Source organism: Atractosteus spatula, chromosome 8, assembly GCF_055471065.1.
Source record: "Atractosteus spatula isolate fAtrSpa1 chromosome 8, fAtrSpa1.hap1, whole genome shotgun sequence".
Lineage (NCBI taxonomy): Eukaryota > Metazoa > Chordata > Actinopteri > Semionotiformes > Lepisosteidae > Atractosteus > Atractosteus spatula.
This window is the reverse complement of record NC_142713.1, coordinates 52736439-52761376: the sequence shown is the minus strand read 5'-3', so window position 1 is coordinate 52761376 and position 24938 is coordinate 52736439. Positions and strand designations below refer to the sequence as shown.

The following is a 24938-nucleotide window of genomic DNA, read 5'->3' as shown; positions in this document are numbered from 1 at the left end:
ATCATTAGCAAAACCCACACAGATCTTAACACTCCAGAAAAAAGGATAGCATTTTAAAATACCATATGTTCCAAATTATACATTAACCACACGTTACCTTACAATAATATTTTCGGGACTGGAAGAATCACCTGCTTAGAATTTAAAAAAAAGTCTTTGCACACCAATATCACCTTGTGAACAGAAGAAAGTGCAAATCAAATTACATTCAACTATCAGACATCAAACTACATTTGCTTTTATTAACTGAATTTTCCACTCTCTTATAAAAGGCAAAGCAAACTAATAGATACTAAAGATCTGAACGTAACAAAAAAGACAAACACTACATGCGTAATTTTGTCCAACGCACAAATATGTCCACTATAAAACCAGGTGGCTCTTACAAGTTATTGTATTTATTGAAAATATCTCAGATAAAATGCTATCACATACTAAATGGGATACACATTCACCATTATTGTCTATTTATATCCGTTTAACACAGCGCCCAATGAGACAAATCCCTGTGATCTAACTCCTTTTTTAAAGGTGTGGAGGTCAAAGCCTTTCCAAAGCGCACACTGTTGCACGTGTAGATACTGTACAGTATATTAAGCGCCGAAGCTTGTGATAAGCACCCAGATCGTCCACAGGCAAATTATGTTAACATGTAATTTCAAACAGTTAATATGTGTCATAGTCGCTGTCGTAGATGTACTGTATCCCCTATGCAGACAACCAGCTTTGACTTTGCTGTTTTAGATGTTTTCCAGTGTACCTTAATTGGATGACGTGAGACGTTTGGATAAATATTTTGGATGAATCGCGTATCCTCGTGTAAGTGTATTTATGGCACTAATTTACATTAAGATTTTATATACGTCAAGCATTGATTTTTATGAAGACATGAGTAATAATATGATGCGCCAGTGAATGAGGGGTAATGGAATCATTTTACAAAATTACAGGAAAGCCATATAGCCTTGACTGACGTTTGGAAAACTGCGCTTTGTGTCCAACGTCTTTTACGCGTTGCATTTCCTCAGTCTGTAAAATAGTATGCTAAGGCAAACGCCAACTGGTTGTAATCGGATTTGAAATGCGACATAAAACCACAATAAGTGGATATTTCTGTACAAAAAAAAAGAAATTGTTTTTAGTTCTCACAATTACATAGATGCCTCGGTCCCGAGTCGATAGTGCGAAATAAATTGTACATCTTTTCCAATTGGGAAAATTACGTTTCACACAGATCCTTCAAATACAGTGAATAAAAGCAAATTGCAACTAACTCCTTGTTATACTGGAACCTGACGCTCATAATGTAAGGTGTCGCCCAATTCTGTTTGTAATTCGCCTTTACATTTTGTTGGGGATTTTGGGAACAATATAAATTTCCAGGAGCTTCTTATTGCACCCAAGCGTCTCCTGCAGAATCATTACGAAAGGATCCTGTATTTCTTTCGGAAGGATTGTTTAAGGGTAGTCAGCTTGTTCCCAGTGAAGATACTGTACAGTAATGTCAGGAGACGTCTCAGACAAGTCATGCAGATTTTCCATAATATGTCATTCTTCTTTCTTTCTTTCTGTTATCGGCGCAGAATGATCTAAGGAAATATTGCATCATCTGTCCGTTACATGAAAGTTCTACATTTGGCATCTCTAAACATCAGAACTAATGGTTAAACAGCATGTTCAAACACACACTTCTTTCGGTGGAATATTGTCTCCTAGAATAGAGTACCATGGAAAGAAAATTATAGTAGAAAACATAAGTCTGTCGTGAATGACTGGTAATCAGATACTAATAACATTATAATAGTCTCCTTGCATTCCAAGTTCTCAAGTATTCACTTAAAAAAGATCTTATTTCAGACACTAAAATAGGTATAAGGTAATGGAACACCACTCACCAGAGTTATAGATCTGGCTCACAATGTGTAAGTGCTTTGCTCTGTTAAATGGTAATACACCACAATTAAACTCAAATATATTGTCCCAGAGCAATGTGTGATTAACTAAGTAATGCACAGTTTCTGCAGTTAAGAATTCATATTACTGAATGAAGACTTGTAAATATCTACAAATTTCAGTTGACTTCAAGCATGCTGCAAGCAGCTTACACTGAAATAGAAAATCATAAAATGTGATAAAAAATATAAAGCTAAAAACTGCAGGCATATGTATCATAGGTAAACCCCAAGCAAACCCCAAGCAGGTAATCTGTAAAATAGATTATAACATCTAAAATTAATTAAAAATTCATTTATTCTCAATATATGTATGATGAATTCAGCTATCAAAATATGGGATATCAATAGTTTAATAAAAATACAGACATCTATAAATAATGCACTGATGAGAATTATATAACTTGCTCATGAAAACAGTCTACAAAGTTAAATTAACCATTTTGTCTGTATATTTTTTTATTTTAGAAAAGCCCTGGGCACAACAATACCTTATTGTGATATAATCCTGAGGGTACTGTAATTCTGATAACCTCAACTATAATAGAAGGGCAAGTGGCATTGGACAGTAGAGTATGGCAAGCTATTCCACACTCCACAAGTATACCAAAAAATCTAGTCTTCTCTCAGCTGCCTTCAGGATGCGATTTGGAGCTGCTGGTAGAGAATATGTAAGTAAAGTTGGAGATCTGAAGACAGTATCTGGTGAGTAACTGGGGGCTGGTTGCTGCAGACACCTTGTACATTGTCCCGGTGTCACAATCGACATCCCCTCCTCCAGAGGGCGCTCTAATCCTCTCTAGATAGTCCTTTTAATGATTAGTTTCTGGTGTGTCTAGTTAAGTCACTTATTTCAGTTTTCTTCCACCTGCCTTCAGGGCTCAGCTTTGGAAAATGGTTGTCTCACGGCCCGCCTACCACCAGGCTTCACATGGGAAGTCTGAGGGCATAGGCCAGTAGTAGTCACCCTGACCTTCTGAGCCCGGGGCCTGGGATGAAACCCCGTATTCCTGGTTCTTGTATTTTTGTGTGTCTGTTCCTGTTTTGTCTCCGGATGGATCACTCAATAATGGACATGTGGACTGTTTACTGATTCTCCTGTGGACCTCCCTGGATTTGTTGCAATGGATACCTACCCTTCACTTCTGCACAGACGTCCCTATCATTGTAAGCACCAATAAACCTTGTGTGTCTTCCCTCAACTCTGTTCCCTATTCCTTTCCGGATTTGCCGCCTTGCATGGGGTCTTAAAATACTCTTTCCATGGGAGCCTCACCCGGCAACCTTTACACCCTGGGGATTTACTGTGCTTATCTATTGAGACCTATGCAGATCTTACATTCCAAGCATTCTGATGCCTGCTCACCCCTGAGGACCTCTGGTGTCATGTCTGTGTCCTGAAAACAAGCCCTGTCCCGAAAACAAGCCCTGTCTCTCTCACACCTGAAGAAGGCTCCACGGCCGAAAAGTTGTGTTCTCTTTCTTCTTTTTTTCAGCATGGAATAAACCTATTACTTGTTCCTTTGCAGCCTACGCATGCTGACGCAGCTACCCACCTGAACTACTAAGCCCTGGTAGTGATGAGGACAGAGCCTATCTCACTGACCTGAGCAGAAGCCTTACAAGGTGACTGGTGCAGTCCATCACAGTATAATTATTAATAATAATTCTTTACGCTTACATATGGCACTTTTCCGGACACTCCACTCAAAGCATTTTACAGGTGATGGGGACTGCCCTCCACCACCACCACCAATGTGCAGCCCCCATCTGGATGATGCAATGGCAGCCATAGTACACCAGTATGCTCACCACACATCAGCTATCAGTGGGGAGGAGAACCGAGTGATGAAGCCAGTTCATAGATGGGGATTATTAGGAGGCCTTGATTAGTAAAGGTAAATGGAACATTTGGCCAGGAAGCCAGGGTAACTCTGGGATTTTTAATGACCATAGAAAGTCAGGATCTTGGTTTTACATCTCATCAGAAAGACAACAACTTTTTACAGTATAGTGTCCCCGTCACTATAATGGGACACTAGGACCCAGGTGGGTACCCCCTGCTGACCAGACTAACACCTCCTCCAGCAACAACCTCAGTTTTTCCCAGGAGGACTCCCATTCAGGTACTGACCAGGCTCACACCTACTGAGCTTCAGTGGGTTAAAAACTATGTGGATTCTTAGGAGTTCATCTTCAAACTCTTAAGCAGGGATATGTGGAAATCATGCAAACATGACTGGATGGGACTGAAACATGTATTACATACTATAGATATCAAAAAAGGACTTGAGTTGTAACCTCAATGTCATTTGCAGAACATTTTACATATTAAGTGGGAATACAGACATCAACATTTGTGTTTTCCCACAAATTAGACTCTGGGATCCCAAAGAAGTTTATTTTCTCACGGACCCGCTGAAACTGCCAACAGGTATGCAATTCCTGTATTGATCTTATCAGTCACCTTGAGGTTCAGGGAAAACAATCATTCTTAATCGTGAAGAATAGACAATGAACGAATGACAAGAAACTGAAACACATCAACCAATTTCATGTGCAGTGATCCTTTCCTCCACTAGACAGGGGCTCTAGTGGTTCAATGTGATGCCTTGTCAGGCCCTGCAATGCCCCTGTCACCTTTGACAGACTCATAGAGTGCCTACAAGCCTCTACTCCCCTCACACAGTTTATCCTCTTTATATGGACAAGCTGGTCCACAGCTGGTCTGCAGCACTGCTGACCTTAAAAGACCTCCCACAACACTCCATTGGACTGTTTCCACCAGACCAGGCCCTGTTTCACCACTAGAAGTGCAAGTTGTTGTTGTTGTGGGTGGTGTTGATCTTGGGGCATGCCATAGACATGCATGGCTTGTTCCTTGATCCAGCCTAGGTGGCCAACATACAGGACTATCAAGACTCCAGTGCCGGTCTCCCCAGTTTCCTGGGGTTTGGTTCTTAGTAGCTAGCATTTTATTAAGTTGCAAGAATTGCCAGTAACTTGTATAGCCTCATACAGATTAAGTGTTGCTCTGAATTTTGGAATTTCAGTTCTGTGATATGCTGGTCTGGCCCCTGCCCCGATTCCAGTCTAATCTGGACCCCAACTCATTTTGTGTACAGACACCAGCAATAGTGAATGCTGTGCAGTGTCTGGAGTGTCTGCAGAGAAGGAGCAGATATTGTATTCACCTGACCTCTCAGCAGTGCAGAACAGAACCACTGTGCAACATGGCAGAAGCTCCAGGTTATCCCCCACTGTTGAATCTACCTCTGTGTTGTGCCTGGTTTCTTCAGCAGCCAGACCACACCTCACTCTCCTGAGTCCACAGCAGACCAGGGGGACCCTGGACCCTATTGAACCAGGAGGACAGATGGCATACTCACCGGAGGTCCTACAGTGTTACAACTTCCACAAGAAGCACCAGGCAGGGAAGAGATGCATGAATGTAGACATTCTGTCATGTTACCCTTGCTATTTGAAGGATTGCAGTGCTGCAGGACCTTACCCAGGATGAAGAAAAGAGTACTATCTGTTGCATGGACTAATAGGAAAGCTTGTACAGCATGGTAGGACTGTTGGAAGAGAACCTGGGGAAACTGACTTGCAAAGAGACAAAGAACTGAGAGATTGGGCTGTTCTTTCACTTGAGGGTCAAAGACCTCAGGGGATTTTCATTCCCCAATCTGTAAGTCAACAATACACTCTGCACTGCAGGACAGGTCCATTTCAGACAATTCTACTGTCCCCAGAGCCAGCACAGGTTCATTTCAATGTGGAACACTACATCTGGACCTAAGGACTTGTACCTGGTCAAAAAGGGCCCCCTGGATCACCCCTGGTCCTGACTTTAGTGGCATAAGCTGAGTGCAGAGTCAAGAACTGAGCAGGGGAAAGCTGATATGACTCCACATTAAAGCGGAGCCAGCAACAATATGTCCTGGTGACCATAGAATATTTCACCAGGTGGCTCAAAACATATGTTCTGCTGGACTAGAGCTGCACCACCATTTCCAATGTCCTAGTAGCTTTTCACTTTTTGAAACGATTTGCCAGAATTGCCAGTACCTTGCTTTGTCTTGTACAGATGATGTGTGCCAGGGGTTTTGTCTGGTTGAAGATGTGTGGCAATATATGGTGGTGCTCTGCAAGGACCAGTCGACCCCATACCAGTTCAGAGAAAATCACGAAATAGGTAACTGGGAACTGAATCTGTCCCTCGACAGAGGGGTCACCACAGATAGGGGGTTCCAGTGTGTAACATTCATCCCAGTCATTGAGGACTTTGAAAGCAAGTGTAATGCTGACAGAGGGGGCTGCTCTTCATCTTACACTCGTTCTGCATCACATTCTGTGTTTTAATGCCATTTCAAGCAGATGCAATAGCATGAGTTTGAATGAACACAACGTTTGCTCTTCGTAGCTTCCAGCTAGTTCTTGCAAGCACCCTGCAACAGTCTGAGCAGACTGTCATGATTATGTTGGTGAAACCCGTAACACTGTCGTTTGTTACGTCTCAAAAGGCTAAATTGCAGAAGAAAACGAGCATATTGCTCCACTCTTTTAAAAAGATTATTACTGTCACGGAAGCCGGAAAGAGACCGGCGAGACGGTAAAACCCTATGCGAAGCGGCAGGAACGGAGCAAACACGGGGGTTTACTCCGGGCTCAAGGTATCGGGTGGAGTTGGGGACGAGACATAAGCCCTCAGGTAGCGGGACGAACTGGTGAAGCAAGCCTCTCGACAACCAATCCCAATGCCGAGCGAGGAGGACAGGACAATAAATATCAAACCTCCACCAGACGCACCTGACGCACCAGAAGCACATAAACAAGCTCAGGGAAGCAAGGAACCGGACAGAAACGTGGAGCGCCCTCTAGGGCTAGGAAGAGGGTCGTGACAATTACCTTGACCCAGGAAATTTGAACTTTTGTTAAACGATGCATCTATGTGTTGTTATCTTAATTGGGGAGAAAAAAAGAAAAAAAATCTTAATTGGCTTGTTAAACATTGTATGAACCATGGTAACATATATACAAGTAGTGGGCTACCGTGTAGCGCCATTTCGAAATTAATAATTATTTTAATAATTAATTTAAAAAAACATAACAACTGTTACAGGTGAGAGGAGAACATTTGGCTCAACTAACATGTTTGGTAGTGACTAGATAATTGATTCAAGGATGTCATCCCGTTTTTTTTTAAGGAAGCCAGGGTCTCAGCTTAGCACTGTACTTCCATACTCCCATACTGTTTGGATAAAGAAATGCCTCCTATTCCCAGCTTTAATTCCACTTCCGCTGTTTCCACAAGTTTATGTTTCACTGTTTATTCTGAAAAGTGCACTGAGTTGACTTAGTACCTTTAAGGAATTTGAAAATTTGTATCAGGTGTTTTTTTTTAACTACAAAATATTTATGGGACTCTCTCATTGTTTTTAGTGAAATAATTGACTTCATTTTCATAAAAACAATAGTAGACCACTTTGACACAAAACAGTTCCTTTTTAAATGACTGGCTTTAAGCTATGAATTGTCCTTGTATCCTTTACAGCTGATCTTCATGTAAACGTATTGGGGTCCACCGAATTAGAAGATTAGAGACTAAAAATCTATGCTGCTCTGGGGTTTACAAGCAAATAAAGGACTTTGCAAGAGGAGGAACATAATGGATGTCCCTATTATTTAAGATGGCTTTGGCACGTGTCAGTAGCATAAAGACTTGATTTAAGTTGTACCTTATACATCTTTACAACAAAATTGAGCTGAGTGTCTGCAGAGACTCTGAGTGCAAAGAAGGTGGCACCTATCATTTCACCAGTCTACAAAGAGTGTTTTGGCAGCTTTTGCTGCTGTTTTTCCAAGTATGACAAGTGATTACCTAGAAATTTAAATTAGGTTTCTTCTATTCTTTAAAAAAACAGTGCAATGGATCTATAATGTCACACTGACAATTACAGAACTGTGTTTTCTATCATTAACCTCTGGAAACCTCAGGAGGAATAGAATCTCATCCTCCACATTGGTTTGTAATTTCATTTTTATTTTGAAAATACACATATATCTCAGAGCCCAGGACTCTGCCAGAATTTGTACAGAATTCAAAGGTCACTCCAATTAGAATTTCCCATGACTTAATTCAGGGGTGATGTTTTATGTACAGTACAGACACCTTAAATTTAATTTAGAATTAAACCACTTCTCTAAGTGACCTCTGATGGACTGGTGTTGCATCCTGCCTTGTATCTGTTGTTAGCTGGGATAGTTTCTGGTTCTGTTGAAACCCTGTATTAGATAATGGATGTTTGCCCGTTATGCCTTCTGGCATGTAGGGGCACCAGCATCCTGTTGCTGTTTCCATAACATTATTTTTTTATGGGACAGGATTGGTAGCCTTGTGCCCAACCTCCAACATGGAGAATCTGGCACCCAACATGGGACACAAACCCACTACCCTGAGATCAGGGGGCTCATGCTCTACCAACAGAGCTAGTCGGGGCCACTGAACTGGATAAGGCAGTTAGAAAATGGATGGATGTTTTTCTTGGAAAACTAGTCGTTTGAAAGCTGTAAGTTTTGTTTGATCCTAAATCCAAAATTAACACGTATATTTGTTTGTCGAGCATTACCATTTTTGGCTTATGTAAACTAAGAAATAAACTTGATGGCTTGTAGACAGAAAGCTTTATTTCATGATTTGGTCTTACAATACTGTATTTTGTCGCCCAGGGTTGAATTGGAATCCTGTGATTTTATAGGTACATTTTAAAGAGCGACTGTGAGAAAAAGGTCGTTTGACTTTTAGCCAAAGAATTAGCTCAGTTGAAAGGTCAGAAGTGACTTGAAAAATAACAGATTGACCCTTTCATGCCTTGGATCCACCATTTCAAATATGGTTGATCCAAAATTAAGGTGCACAGATTAGAAGAATGTTTCTACTATTTTATTTTCTATACATTATAGCATAATGTATTTAATATATATGTACTATATATTCACATACATTTACAATATACTTTACTAGACAGGAATCTAGGTTGTATCGTAGTTTATTTTAACAATGTACATAGAAAAAGAAAGGAACTTTTGACCATTCACAGAGTGAACTTACAACAGGATATTTTAAATGTATTATTAAATCCACTACTTCAAAAGCAATGGAACAATTGCTCAAGATGGGGGTAGTACTCATGGGCTGGAAAATTGCTAATTCAATGTCCATCCATAAAAAGGGTGACAGTATTGAACCATGTACAGTAATTGTAAAATTAGTCATTAAGTGTGACTAATTGTACATATAACGTTAAGGAAAAAGTAGTTAGATCTAAGCTACATGATCATCAATATGGAAATAAGATGGGTAGAGGGTACTCAATGTAGATATAGAAAAAGTAAAGCGTACTTAATTATCTTGTTCTTTGAGCAAGCAGATATAATTTGGATATAATTTGGTATACTTAGAGGTAGATGCTCTTTGAAAAAGATTAACTGTTCAGATAAAATTCAAGAGTGGGGAAATAAATGGTAGATGATGTTTCATGCAGACAAGTGCATTTGTAGTGTAGACAAATATCTATGTTCAAAATTGGAAATGCTAAGCTTAAAGGCTTCATATAAAACATACACGTTTTTGGACAATTTCGATCTTCTAGGAAATGTTTGGATATACATATCAATAAATAACTCCTCTGCAATCAATAAGCTGATATCTGCCAGGAGGGTTAGGGGGTCAAATGGCCTCCTCAGATCTCAGATTTGTAACTATTCTCGTTTTTATATCTAGCTTTTATATCTGTATTCCACGTTAAGGCGTTTTTTTAAGTTTGTATTTTTAGTTTTGCAATGGGCCATGAGAGCACAATATACACTAAACAATATTAAGTTACTTGTCTGCAAAGATGTCTTTACAGTTACTCTATGCAAGGGAAAGGATAGGATTTGTGAGTCGAGACGCACGGATAAACGGAGCGCATTTAAACATACACCCTTAAAGATACACGCACCAAACAACAAATCGATAAAAAAGTATGAACATTAAGAAGTTACGTCCCTGGTGCCAGAGTGTTACTTTTTTGTTAATTATACAATTCGGTATCCGGAAACATCAATTTCGAAACCTGAATCTGCACTAACACGCATGCACATACACACGCAATAGCCTACAGTATATGAATGAAATTTTCAAATAGCCAAGACGAGCCTATCAATAAACGTAATTCGCATCAAAACGTTAACACATATTCAGTTATAATGAAAGTAAGATGAAACTGTTTTCTCATTGATAAAAAAAAAATACAAACATAGATCTAGGCAGGGAAACATGCCTCATGAACACCATAATACAACAGCCGCGCGAAAACCCAGCATTATGAACATCCAGCCAGCTGTAGACTCCAGTATAGCGGAGATTGATGCTGACGTGTCGTTCCCCTTCGGAACCCGGAAGCTGTCTTCTTCTCAGAATGACGTAGCTCTGGAATTGGCCTATTGCTACAATGTCTTGCCTTTGCTGGTAGCCCGGAAAAGGTAACAATTTGACGTGTATATCCCATGCATGCTGGGGTTGCATGGCTCCGTGTGTTTCCGGTGTCGTGAATGTGTAGGGTAGCATTCAAGTCTATCTCTCTTCTTGGGCTGCAGGTCTCGGTAGAACAGTTACTCAGACTCTCGCTTCTTCTTATCCTGAATCCCACGGACTGTACGTGAGACTTTAAACCAACCAGCATGGCATCTTCGTCGTCCTCACAGGCTCAGGCTAACACTGCCCCGAGTTTGCCGCTGCAGAGGGGAATAGTAAAGATGGTAAGAACAAAATACCCAGCAGTAGGAAGCTCGGGATTGAAGTTCTTCCGAACTGATCCCGGAGGCTTCTTAAAGGTTCATAAATTGCATGCAGTGATAATGCCATGATTGTTAACGGACTTAGGCGCATGGTAGCATTTTACAGTCAGCACCGGTGGAACATCAAAGTAGAGCTGCAACAAAGGTGACTGTATCAGGTATAGTTACTTGCCTGGGAAAAAAAGTGTGTTCGAAAGTATGTAAATGTGTAATTAGAAAGCGTGTAGTTACTTTAAATGGTTACATTAACGGTGTTCTTGATCAGCTTAAAAGGTTTGTTTGCACAGGCTTCGATTGTTTCGGAGAAAGAAATCTTTTTTATTCTTTATCATTCAACTACACGTGTAACGGGGAAGACCATCGTCAGGAATGTATTGACGCCTTGGAAGGCATGTTAAGCCGTGCATTGACTGAGATATACTGTGTAATTAGTATTGAGCGTGTCATCTCTCTGATTAACCCAATATCCACGCTTTTAAGCTCTGCTGCACGCTCTGTAGTAGTAGTAGTAGTAGAGAGGGAAACGTATGTCGTGGCTTGTCTGGGGGGAGGGGGAGATCAGATAAAATAGTTTTTGGAAAGGTCATGTCATTCTTTAAACTAGATCAACCTTTAACCTAAAATCACGCTTACTTTAACCTATATTTGGAGGGCACCATGGCGGGGACAAGTGTTAATATGCTCTCTGTAAAAAAAAAAGATTGGCCAAAGCCTGCTTATCAAGACTGGTAAACTTCAGCATGATAAACCTTGGGGAAGTCTGAATGGTTATCTGTCACGCGGAGATAAAAGTTGAATAACTCTTGGATATTTGTAAAAGCAAGGAATGTGTCCAGTTGTATGTGGAGAAACTGACACGTAGCTCTGAAAGTCTCCCAAGTGTGCTACGCTTTCGTTTCAGCGGAAACTGAATTGGCTTGCGTTTTAGGAAATGAAGGGTATTTAGTTTTTTCGTGAAAAGTTAAGCAAGCTGCAATGATTTTGTCACTTGTTACCGTAAGCAGTTGGGCCCGTTGGTTTGAAATCCAAAAAACTGCATGTGTTCGGCTCGAATGGCGGTCGGACCCAAAGCACATTTGGTTAAAAATCGATGTTGGCAGAGACTTGGAATAACGTGCTCTTTTTGCAAAACGGCTTTGTTTTCTGTGATTTTATATGAACTGATTTCGTCTTTTTTGAGGAATTAAACGTTTTGACGTTTCATTTTTAAAGAAAAGCTTGTAAAATAACCTCTTTGGAGGTCTTAAAATGTTTGCTAATGCGTCTTCGATGTTTTCGCGTAGTGGTATTTTTTCTTCTTTCGGTGCTTTAGTACATATGAAGTATTTAACTTCATTTATTTTGACACTTTTAAAATGTAAGATAAACAATAACCCATGCAGGCGACTAATAAAACAACTCAACGTGGCTCCATTGAAATCCAATGATAATTGCATTGGATATATGTGTGTTTTAATCATGGGGTTTTAATTTAACTTTTTATTTGCCTCTAAGATTTATTTTTATTGGGTTTATGAATGTAAATAATTGATCAACTGTACAGCTTTTCTGCTTCCTAAAATTGTATTTTGTGGTATAATGGATAGAGCTTCAGATGCATTGAAATGACAATAAATAAGAGTGGAAAAGGGAAAACGATTATTCTTCACAACTGGCATGCTTAATCCTAGGCCAAATAGCTCCTTGTCACAAACAGCCTATCTTCAAAGTGTAATGTAAATGAAAATTTAAACCTCGAGGCCACTGCTGCTTGTTGTCCTTTGAAAAGTATACGCTTTGGATAAGTTCAGTTGAAAGTTTAACTGGTATCAGTTGTGAAATGATATAATGGTTAAAAGACTTCCAAGGGCATTTCACTCCATTTAATGTTCACTATTTAAAAACATGCAAACACGAAGTTAGGAAATTGCTTGTCATATTAAGTAAGAGGTAAATAACAAGTCTCTCTTGGACTTTTCAATGGTTTGTCCACAGCCATTTGGTTTGTCCATGTGTTACTGACAGTATTCTGTTTTACTGGCAGGAGTTATTAGGCATGGTGGTTTATACTTAAATTATCTGCATCCATATTTAGGGTCATTTAATGACCAGCTATTCCAAATGTCTTCTAGTGCTCCTTAATGTTTCGGCTGTGAAGCCTTCTTCAGATGTCACACCCGAAGAAGACTACATAGTCGTAACGTTGTCTCTTTTCTTTTTCTTTCAGCATGGGATAGACCTTTACCTGTTCCTTTGCAGCCTATGCATGCTGACACAGATACTTACTAGAGCTTCATTAATTGTTTTTCCGTGCTATAAACTAGTCCTTCAGTTGAGGAATCTTCTTGGAATGGGAGCATTTTTTCAGAAAAATAGTCTTAAAGTTTAAATGATTCCCTGGAAATGTTTCAGTGGAATTTTGTTTTTCCCCATACACCTTGAAAGGCTTTTACCATAAATGAAAAAAGGTGCTATAATTGTCCTTTCAGTGATTTATTGAATTTTCACAACAGTCGCCTAAAAATGTGAAAAATAAGGTTAAGAGTGAAGGCTGTTGGGAGTCTTAACATCCAACTGCTGATGGTCATTTCCTCCTGGAAAACTGCTTTGCTAATTTAAAAGTTTGTTTAATATTGCAAATACGTATGGAAATAACCACCTTTACAGTTATAGCAGTTTTCTTAATTGTAGGGTAAATGTGTACTTACATTTAAAATGCTGAGCTCTGGTGAAAGCTGTAAGCTGTTGAGCAAAGTAGGTGCTAATCAGTGCTAAACAGCATTATCCTTCAGGTGATACTCAGAATTTACTTAATAGTAACTGCACTAAGGTTAAAGTGCGAGGATGCTGATATGCTTTTCTTAGAAAATGCACAACAAATTTATCACTTCTTAATTAAAACATGAGCCAATGTAGCACATTCTTCACAATTTGATGTATTCATTCCAAGTATTGGAAGTATTCATTGATAACACTATAAATTGCCATTAATTACATGCATTCTCTTTAATATACTGTCAGTATGACATTATGAAAGTTTTTTCCACTTGTCAGATGTAGTGATGGTTTCTAAATGTGGCTGCTCTGCACTGTCATTTAATGTGTTTTAATTTAATAAGGTAAATGTTCTGTTAATTATTTTTCTGCTTTGGCAACACTGTAATTTGGAATTAAAGCTCTTTGAATCTGAATTAAAACCACAGACCTACCCACCCCAATTGTGGGGAAAAACGCAGGTGAATTTAATTTGGCTGTCGTGTGTTTCCGCGACCTGCTCACACAATTGCAGGCCTCTCAAACGCGGGTTGACTTTCTCCTGCCAGGTGCTGTCGGGATGTGCCATCATCGTCCGGGGACAGCCACGAGGGGGGCCCCCTCCGGAGAGACAGATCAACCTGAGCAACATCCGTGCTGGAGCTCTGGCCCGAAGAGCTGCTCAAAACCAGCCCGATACAAAGGACACCCCTGATGAGGTGAGAGCACAAGTGGCAAAGTCCACTTAAGTCATGCTGCTGTTGTCTGCCATTTTTCTTCCCTGTGTTGAAATAGTGTCCTCTGTGAATATGGTTTGATACAATCGTACAACTATATCACTCCAAAGCTATGAACACATTTTTAATCCTACTGATCCTGCGGCATTCGGTTCAGTTTCTGGAAGGCCCTGATCCAGGACCTGATTTGGCAGGTTTCCCTAAAATACCTATTAAGTTCAGCAAAAATCAATGTATACTACACATATTGAGGATGATAATTTAATGGTTACCTATAAATACTGTTGGTTCTTCTGGACAAGGAGAACTAAACCAATAGAAACCCAAGCACCTTGGCTTATTTCATTAGCTAAGAAAGATTTGTGCAGAAGCGTACTGATATGTTCTATGCTTGATCTAAAATATGCTCTTTTTTCTGGGAAATATTTACATAATCAACAGTTGATGCATCTGGAAATTAAATTTAATGACAGTAGACCTATTAACGTGCCACATAAAAGACATGTAGGGCAGACATCATCTAATACTTTTAAGATTTACAGTCTTATTGTAAGATCTTATCTTATTGAGACAATCTGATTGTCAGTGTAATTTTTAATTATTTTTTATTAGAAGTAAAGATGCACTTAAAACACAGCAGCTGTAGAATGGTCATAATTGCTAAATAGTATTGAGAGAGAGATTGTGATTATCCAGTCCGTTGTTTTCTGTACTCCAGTTTCACAAGAACTTAACTGTTCGTGATATGGGGCTACTGTATAGCTCCTTTACAGCCAGCCGAGAGAGAGCTTGATAAACCTATGGATAGTGTAATTTGAACATTGCTCACCTTGGTGGAAATGGAAGAATTGCAGGATTGTCCAGTTGCATCACATAACTCTTCAAAAATGTTTCTTGGTCAGCTGTATGAGAAATATTTGTACGGTAGGGTCTCAATATTTTCTGCTCTGAACCCTTGTGAATATGCTAATTTGGCTATAACTTAGTCCACCCCATACCATAGGTAACTTAGTCCACCCCAAAGACATAGGTAACATTCTCTTATATGATAGTTTAAGTAACAATGCATCGCTTTGAAGTTAAGTAACATTGATCAACGAAAAGAAAGCAGTAATCACAAACCTACAGTAATCAACTAAAACAAACACAAATCCTTGGTCTGTATTCACCCTGCACTTTCTTCCTCTGCCTCTGTGATTATCATGCCGCAACATAAAGAAACAGGCAATAAAAGTCAGAGAGCCTGTAAAGTCGTCTCCAGCCTGTCATTCCCCACACCGTTGGAAGGGAACTTGAGGTTTTTGCTGCAAGATGAAAACAAGACCAGGCTGAGATGTAGATGCTGGGTAGTGGGTACCTGGGCAGGTGGCAGGGGGAAGCTCACTCGTTAGGTAGATTCAACCCGTGATCCTACTGTTTTGCCACTACTTTGAAAGTTGTTGTGAGAAACCTTCAACTTATGAAGGTTGGAAAATCTGGCTGAAAACGCCTGTTTTTTTTTTTCCCCCATCTAAGACCCTGTCGGCCAGACTGAATTGCGAGTTGGCGAATTTACGAATCTTAAATTTGCAGATGTAAAGACTCTACTATACCGCAAGCATGTTGGTAAATATCCTACGTGAGTGAACTGACATGAAGATATCTGTGCCTTTCCTTTACATTGAATTAAGATGCACAGTTTGAAAGCATTAATAAAGCTGTCGAGTTATAATTTAGGTTCTTTATCAAAAGCAGTGGGATTAAAATCTCAAACCTCAGCTGCGTCCCAGAGAGTTTATCCATGCTGGTTGATGGTATCAACGCTCGTATGGTGTGCTCCAAAAAAATGAATGAGTTAAAAGAATGTGCCGTGTTACTTATGTGTGAGATGCTAGAATAATCAAATTGTCAATGCCTTGATTGTAGCCATGGGCCTGGCCAGCACGCGAGTTCCTTCGTAAGAAGATGATTGGGAAGGAGGTCTGCTTTACTGTGGAAAACAAGACTCCTCAAGGAAGAGAGTATGGAATGGTGTACCTTGGTAAAGGTATGGCTGTTTTTACAGAAAGAAGCCTTGAAATACAGATACCTGTTTTGAAATGTTGTAATTTTTTTTCTTATAGCCTTGTTATCCTTTTTTTTAACACTGTTAATGACACTACTAAGAATAATGTGAGACTTTTAAATGTCGTCTATCTGGTGAAAATGGACAAGTATCCCTTCTGGGAATTGTCTTATCTTTTTAATACAGCAGCTCAGTTACAAACCAAATAAGAAAAATCAGACTTGTCATTGATTAAATAACCAAATGTGTAGATAACTACAGATGTAAATTAACATCTGCAGCATTGGTTAACTTTGTGCTTCTAAAGATCAAGTATTCATTTTCTTGTCATCTTGTGGACAGTCTGGTTCTGTTATTCTACTATTCCTCTACTATGTTTTGCTGTTGTTGGTCATTTTATTTCAGAGCCACATGAAATGATATGCTGTAACTAAAACAGCCTACTTAAGAGATTTTATACATTGTTTGCTTTGGTGACAGTGTGAACCATTATTATCTTAGCGATGCTGAATTATTTGGTTTTGCATTGCTTTATCCCATCAGGCAGACTAGAGATGTACAACACGGGGAAACTGCTTATGACTGTTATAACATAGGGGAATGAAAATGTATAGCACTACCTTTCCCATTCAGTGTAGTGTGTAGTTAACCTCACCCCCAAAATCAGTTTTTCTTATAGTACAATGCAGCACTGAGCCTCACAAGTATCTTATTGACATCTTGAGACTGGAGTGTGATTAACAGATTTACATTCAGGTAATTTCTCTCTGTTCACAGATACTTCTGGAGAGAACATTGCAGAGTCTCTTGTATCAGAGGGTCTGGCCACAGTCCGACGAGAAGGGATAAGAGGAAACAAGTAAGCATTCTAGCCAGGCCTTCTGATTTTTGTATTTAACCAATAAATATATTAAATACGCCCTGTGTAGGGAGAAAGAAAAATATTTTTTCCCAGTCAACGCCGAGAAAAATGATCAGAAAGCATTATTTTTTAGTGCTGTCCCTTTTCCAGTGCACTTTTAAAGGTGACTGTTCTTAGCTGGTGGTACAATGGGTAGCATTGCTGCCTTTCAGTGTTGGGACCCTGGGTTCAATTCCTGGGGTGCTGTGTGTGTGGAGTTTGTATGTTCTCTCAGTGTTCATGTGGGTTTTGTCAGGGTGCTCTGGTTTCCTCCCTCCTAAAGTCCAAAGTCATGCTGCTTGGTTAATTGGGTTCAGGGAAAGTTGATCCCGGTGTTATATTATGCTTGTGTCTGTGTGTGCCCCGTGATGGACTGGTGTCCTGTACACAGCGTATCCCGCCTTGTCGCCTGTGGCCTGCTGGGATAGGCCCTTGCTTCCCTGCAATCCTGAATTGGATAAAGCAGTTAGAAAGTGGATGTAAGTTTTTGACCTCCCTGCCTGTGTGGAGTATATTTAACTGGTTCCCAGAAGCTCTGATCTTTTAATTTTTAAACATTACAAAGCTCTTAATAAAGTGGCCAAAAAGTCTACAAACTCTCCTCGAAACATCCATCGAATTGAGAATACATTTTCAGAATTTAATCATTTCAGTCACACAGGCCCTAAACATTTGTAATTTGTTTTTAGCATTCTGTTTGAGTTGTGAAAAGTTCATGTGGTCCAGACTCTTGCGTGAAATAGAATGAGCTAAACAAATATCAGTGAACTGCTGGGACAATATTAATGTCATCCAATATCATATTTTATTTTCATTTTATTTAAACATAAGACTGCTCTTTTTAAATGAGCTTGAATGGATTCAAGCCTGTACAAAAGTAACAAGGGCAGAAAATATCTCGGTTCCTGTCTAGTGGGGATTTTGTTTTTCTTAGGTGAAAGTGGGCACAAGATTACAAGTAACCCTGTAATAATCATGGTCCAACTGTTAGGTGTGAGTAGGGTGTAACTTGTAAGATGTATAAATTACACAACCTTTGAAAAACAGGACAGCTTTGAAACCTGGTTTTGGTTATAACTTGTCCAGGATGTTGGTGTTCTTCAGGAGTATGTGCTTAGCAGGTCCTTTTATCCTGTCAGACATCCACTGTTTACAAATCTTCATGCTTAAGTCTACATACAGAAGGAAGCAATAGATTTTGGAGAATATACTTTCCAGGGGATGAGTGGCCCAACTAACTGTTGTAATGCACAGGCTCCATGATGGTCCCTTTATTAAGGTGATGGGTTCCAGTCCCCAGTGAAACAAGAACAAGAAGAAAACCTAGCTCATCTTGGGCATAACTGAACTGTATGATAGGAACCTGCTTGTGCTGTGTCGACAGCCGAGCTGTATCAGCTCAGGTCCCTGGGGGACCCTAATAGAGAAAGTAAAGGGCAGAGCGCGAACTTTACCAGGAAACCTGACTGTTGAGGACAGGTGGGCAGGAACAGTGCTAGAAACCCCCCATATATGTGAGGGCAGACGGGAGAAGTGAGGGTTCCACCATGTGAAGTACTTTGGGGAGAACTAGAAGAATGGGAAGACGTGAGAGCCTGTAACATGAGACATTTGAGATGAATATGCAGAGGGAAAGCTACATCGGATAGGCTCACACTGTGTTTGCTGTGGGAATGCTACTGCTGACATGCTTTGAAACCTCCTCAAAGTAACTTTTCTTTCCGATTATGTCCGTGTAGTTTTGATGTTATTTGATAGGTACTTGACTCATTACCGGACTAGGTTCAGTAGTCTAGTCCATAGTTACAGGTATTTGCTTATGTTTATGCCATTTGATGTGTTCATGAGGGATTCCACAATGCTCATTTTAATATTGCTCAATTTGTATCTAGAGTATAAATGTTGAATTGAATCTGTGGAGAATGAGCAGTGCTGGATAGTCAAGATTTAAATGGTATCACATTACTATTATGGATTATGTTCCACACAACCATACATAAGATGAAATTTGCATAGGTTCGAATGCACTCTTAAGCTGCACATTCACACTTGGAACGTATTACAATACCTTAATATAAAATTACATTGTTACAATATTACAGTACTTTAATAATAAAACTAACTCAAGCATAGAACATCACAAAAGATTAAGTAACAGAATTTCACTTGCCTCCTGATGCTGGCTTGCTTTTCAGACTTAAAGGGTAACACTGCAAATGTGGTAGAAATTATTCCACTCCCATTATTCCATGAGACAATGCACTCATAAGAAAAGATACAAGGCAATGTGCGACAAGACTCGGGCTGCATGTAGAATGTTGGATTGTGTAAACATAGGTAAAATATATAGATAAAACTAGACGAAGATGATACACTAGGTCTGCGCTGTACTGGATTTTTATAGTAATTGAGTGCACCTAAAGACCAGAGCAACCCCCCGACACAGCAGATCATGTAGAAATGGGAGAAATTTATTCAGTTGCATTCTGGGAGAAGTTCTGGTAGGCCGGACTATACAAGCCTGAAGTGGTTTTAGCCAGGACACTAGGTTACCTCCCTTGTGCTCTTACAAATAGTGCAGCAGTGCCTATATGCCAAGGTCCTTACTACTTGGTTCTTAAAGTCTCCTCCAAATGACAGCTCCTAACACCACAATATCCTGGTTCACAATATTGCATCGTTGGTTGGGAAGTTCTGGACTAGAGGGAAATGTGCCATCTACTGGTCAATCACTCTCATATACAGCAGCAAACTGGTTTTTCAACCTTGGAGGCTGCCCATCCCAGTACTAACCAGTTCCAGCCTGGTTTAGCTTCTGATTTAATGACGGTTATACTTTTATCTTCTATAGAATTACATTTATCTTCCCAAAGAGCTTTGCAGGAAAAAATGGTTAAAAGAAAACGGTAACATAGAGAGGAGATGACAAAATTAGCACAAAGAAATGCAAGGGATTAGAACCGTAGTAAAAGAGCAATGAGCAGTTACAGCTGCCAATTAAATAAAAGCCTTTCAACGTAGCCTGCTGGATAGCCCACTTCTCTAACAAAAGTCAGCTTATGATGTTGAACTTATCAAAACTGAAGGTTTGACATATTACATATTACATATGACATATTTTTCCTTTCAGGGATTTGACATGTGAAAGGAGAGGTGTGTGTAGTGTCTTTTCAGAAATATCCCATAAATTGAAAAACCCAGAGCTGGAATGCAGCACAGCAAAAGCTTTTAGATCTATTGGTTCTTATCCAAAATTGTCTGAACAGATCTCCTCTGGAACAAAAAAGTTTTGTAGAAGATAACATAGGCCAAAAATATTTCAGTTTTGTTCTTAAAATGTCCTCTTTTTGCATACAGGTATTTATATTTCGGCGTGGGATCAAAAATCGGTAGTGAACACATCTGTGTCGCTTTAGTTCTGCAATGTGTCTAATTTAGCTCTACACTTTTCCTGTTCATGTGTTTAACCAATGCAATTCTGATTTATCCTAGTCCTGATCAAGTCAGGCTCTGTGATCTTGAGGATCAAGCAAAAGCTGCAAAGAAAGGGATCTGGAGCGATGGCAGTGGGTCCCACTCTATCCGTGACTTGAAGTACACCATCGAGAACCCTCGGCACTTTGTCGACTCCCTGCATCAGAAACCTGTAAATGGTAAGCGCTGGTCAAGTTCGAACCTTTTTTCTGTATTAATTCTTGTTAAGACTTATCCCCAGTGCCGGGTTCGGGGGCTGACTCGGAAGCATCTCTCGGTAGTGAGCCACCAAGCAGAGACATCTGCATTGCACAAAGATCAGCCAGCCAGCCAGTCAGTCGGTGCAGGGAACGTCTCTGCCTTTAGGAGTCCAGGGAGTGACAACGCTGCCGCAGTTTCATGGCACTCACCTGTGAAATATGGTTTCTTACCTACAAAATGGTAGCAGAGACTCGTGTGTGTGTGTCTCTTGGGCTTTACGATAAGTTGTGTGCTTTTCCTCTTTTGTTGTAGCTCGGTGTTTGGTGAGCTGCTTAACAAAAGTAGCTGCACAGTGATTAGCTATCGCCAACTGAATGTGCTCGATGGGCTGAATGACTTCCTGTCAGTTGTAAACTGTCTTATCCACTTTAAGCATCTGAAATATATTTAACAAGCCTAATCTTCCCCCTTTGTTAAACGCTTGCCTAATCTTACCGTCTTAGTTTGTTTTCTCCCCCTCTTACTTTTAATTCCATGTGTGTTGTGTTCAGACACTGGAGGTTAACACCAAGTTCAATTGCGGAGTTAATTGAATACAAAAATCTTGACTCTTGAAAGCCACGGAGCCATGCAAGACATTGAAATTGGATACGTTTCAGTTTAAGCTCTTATTATACCTTCTATTTAGTTTTCAGTGTAGCATCAATTGTGAGGATTCGTTTATCATAGCTGTGGATTCAGAAACACGTTCTCTGTTCTGGTGATTCTTTTGTGTCATTTTCCTTCAGCCATCATTGAGCACGTGCGTGATGGGAGCGTGGTCCGTGCTCTCCTTCTTCCAGACTATTACCTGGTTACGGTGATGCTGTCGGGTGTAAAGGTATGTTCGTGTTTTACACTACATGTAGTCAAGCCTTGCAAATTCCTCGCTCATCCGCCCATCCAAGCAGAATATTTTGTGGTGAAATTATTATTATTATTATTATTATTATTATTATTAGATATTCATTAAACAATGTAGTAATGGTTGAAAGCAGGCAATCCCTCTTCAGGATTCTGTTTTGGGAGCTTGAAAAGAAAGCCTTTGGTCAAAAGGTCATGTGGCCTGCAGAGATTTTAGGAAACCTCATTCCTTCCAAAATTTCGTTTTAGTGCCCAACTTTTAAACGGGAGCCAGATGGCACGGAAACGCCTGAGTCTTTTGCTGCGGAAGCCAAGTTTTTCACAGAGTCCCGCTTGCTGCAGAGAGATGTGCAAATCATCCTGGAGAGCTGTCCAAACCAGGTCATTCTCGGGACCATCCTTCACCCGGTAAGCGGCCGAGAAATGGAACACATGGGCTCAGTCCAATATTTGTTTTCTGTGCTTGCCAGCCTCCGTGGCAGGTGGCACAGATTCCAGCAGTTTTTGTGGTTAATTTTGGGGTTCCTTAATATTGCCTGGGGCTGCACAATAAATAAGGGCGAAACATGCACAAGTTGAATGTAAAACGATACATTTTCATGAAATTGATTTGAATTATTCTGGGAATGTGTTCATGTACCTCATTTGCTGCAAAGGTTGCTTTACTTCAAAAAACATCTGTTTATTTAACTAAAATTAACCTTGGTTAATTAATAAATTAACCATTATTAGTTTAATCCGAAACAACAAATCTCTGCATTTGCTACAGACGGTCCTTCAGAAGGAGACATTAAACCAGTGTTCTCAAACTCTGTTCCTCGAGTCAATTTAACAGTTAAGCTAATTGTTTTTAGACAGAGGCTTTTCTTCTCCGGTTGATTATAGAAAACTATTTTTTTTTAAGCCGTAGTTAACTGTAAAACACCTTTTGTCCTGGTTAAAAGTATAAGAAATGGGGGGGGTGGAAGCAGAAGACAATAGGTCCACCATGAATTGTTTGAGATCTCTGCCTCCTAATTACCTGGTCTTAAAAGATTCCGTGGCACTGTTTGTACGAATACGGGTGTTAAACTCGGTGTCTGGGCTAAATTCCTTTCTACACCTGCTGTGTGTCTAGATCAAGGTGATACATAATGGCTGTAACATGTTATCCAGGTGGGTTCTGCACTTCATTGTGGGTTTAAGCAGGTCCCCTCAAATACAGTGCCTTGCATAAGTACTCACCTCTAGTTGTGCTGAATTATAAATGATGTATTAACATTTTTAAAGTTAATATTTTTAATCAATTTGAATTTTCAGACTGAATCCTTTAATGGGTGAAAAATGTCAAAAGATAAAATAAATCCATAAAAAGAAAAAATACAAACTAAAATATGTTGATTGCATAAGTATACATAGTGGAAGCACTTTTTCCTCTAGTATTTGCCTGGTCTTTACTCTATCCTCTTTCTTCTCATTTTTGACAAGCTTGTCAGGTCCCTGCTGATGAATAGCAGGCCCATAATGCTGAGAGCACAATTTTTCACAGTAGGTGTTGACTGGGTGATGTGCTGTGTTTTAGTTTGGCACACAGATGTAGTGCTTTGCATTTAGGGCAAAAAGTTCCAATTTTGTCTCTTCTGACCACTGACCCTTTTACCACCTGTTTGCAGTATTGCTTATGTACTTGGTTGTAAACTCAAAGCAGGATCTGAGATGTGTTTTTCTTCCAGTAATGCTTTCCTTACTGCCACTCAGCCATGTAGGCCTTGTTTGACTCATGATCTCATAGTGGCTCTCTACGTTCCCCGTTTTGCTGTTGGGTGGGGCAGCCTGATCTACGCAGTGTCTGGGCGGTACACTGCATCTTCCACTTCTTAATGATTGACTGCTCAAAAGAAGCCTTTATGTCTTTCTCCGGCTCTGTGCCTTTCTACCACTTTATCCCAGTTTTCAGTTGATTTGAAAACTAGGTCTTTTTGGTTGAATTAAATAAAATCTGTTAAGAGCTACCTCGGCTTCCTGCAGAAGGATCTGGTGAGCTGTTTGTGAAATTGTATAAGCCATTAGAAAATTAAAAATTGTTTTAGTTCTATGGTTTCTTTTTCTTTACAATGTTTGCTAACATTTATTTTCTTGCTCCGATTAGTTTGAAAAAAACTAAATTGAAAAATATTCACTTCAAACGTGAATGCATCATTTGTAATTCCAAAAAGAGAAATCATTGGATGGGGTGGATACTTTTCCAAGGCATTGCATGTAAATATTTGTGGGATCCTGGGATCTGAGCTATATATATGTAGGGACGGTGCAGTGGCTCTGTGGCTGGAAGGTTGCTGGTTCGTATCCCGCAGCCGGCAGAGGAATCCTACTCCATTGGGCCCCTGAGCAAGGCCCTTAACCCCAACTGCTCCGGGGGCGCCGTATAAATGGCTGACTCTGCGCTCTGACCCCACGCTTATTCTCCATGAGAGCCACAGACAAGGAGAGAAGTTGGGGTCTGCGAAAAGACAAATTCCTAATACAAGAAATTGTATATGGCCAATAAAGTGATCTTATCTTATATTCAATTAATTCCACCTATAGCTCTTTCATTGGTAAAGTGCATCACCCCCACCTACAGTGTAATAAAATGTAGTTGGCCAAATATTTTGTAGAAAATAAGTTTGGAAGATGAGATTTGAAGTTTAATTTTTTTGTTTGGGAGTATATATTTTTATGTTCAACTTGATTAACATGAGAGCAGTCTGAAAAGATTAAGGTAACGTGCTTAAAAAGCATTTAGTTCTAGAGTTAGCTTCTAGTGTTCATTTCTCATAAGAATGTTTCATTATGCAGTGGGTAATTTTGTTTTCTCCAGAACGGCAACATTACTGAACTGCTTCTGAAAGAAGGCTTCGCCCGTTGTGTAGACTGGTCAATGGCAGTGTATACCCAGGGAGGTGAAAAACTGAGAGCTGCAGAAAGGTGAGAAGACGATTTCTTGATGAAGCTGTACAGTGTCATCCTTTTTGGAAAATATTGAATGTAATGGTGACTAAAGTGGAATATTCCACTTTTTTTATCGTTCCATTGTGACATTTTGGTGACATTTCAAACTGGATTAAAGCACAACATTATGCAAGTTTTAAAGTACAGATTCAAGTGGGGAGCTTTGAGTAAACTGCAAA

The 24938-nt window shown here is 39.8% G+C and overlaps 1 protein-coding gene across 1 annotated transcript in view; it reads left to right on the top strand.

Moving 5' to 3' along the window:
- Window positions 1-10504: 10504 nt before the first annotated feature.
- The window catches only part of snd1 (staphylococcal nuclease and tudor domain containing 1), a 309136-nt gene continuing 294702 nt past the window's right edge, over window positions 10505-24938 (top strand). The window contains exons 1-8 of the mRNA XM_088922699.1: window positions 10505-10757; window positions 14099-14248; window positions 16172-16292; window positions 17088-17169; window positions 20704-20864; window positions 21675-21766; window positions 22039-22197; window positions 24629-24735. Of these exons, the coding sequence (XP_088778825.1) occupies window positions 10680-10757; window positions 14099-14248; window positions 16172-16292; window positions 17088-17169; window positions 20704-20864; window positions 21675-21766; window positions 22039-22197; window positions 24629-24735 (950 nt within the window). The 5' untranslated portion in view covers window positions 10505-10679. The remainder of the gene's footprint in view (window positions 10758-14098; window positions 14249-16171; window positions 16293-17087; window positions 17170-20703; window positions 20865-21674; window positions 21767-22038; window positions 22198-24628; window positions 24736-24938) is intronic.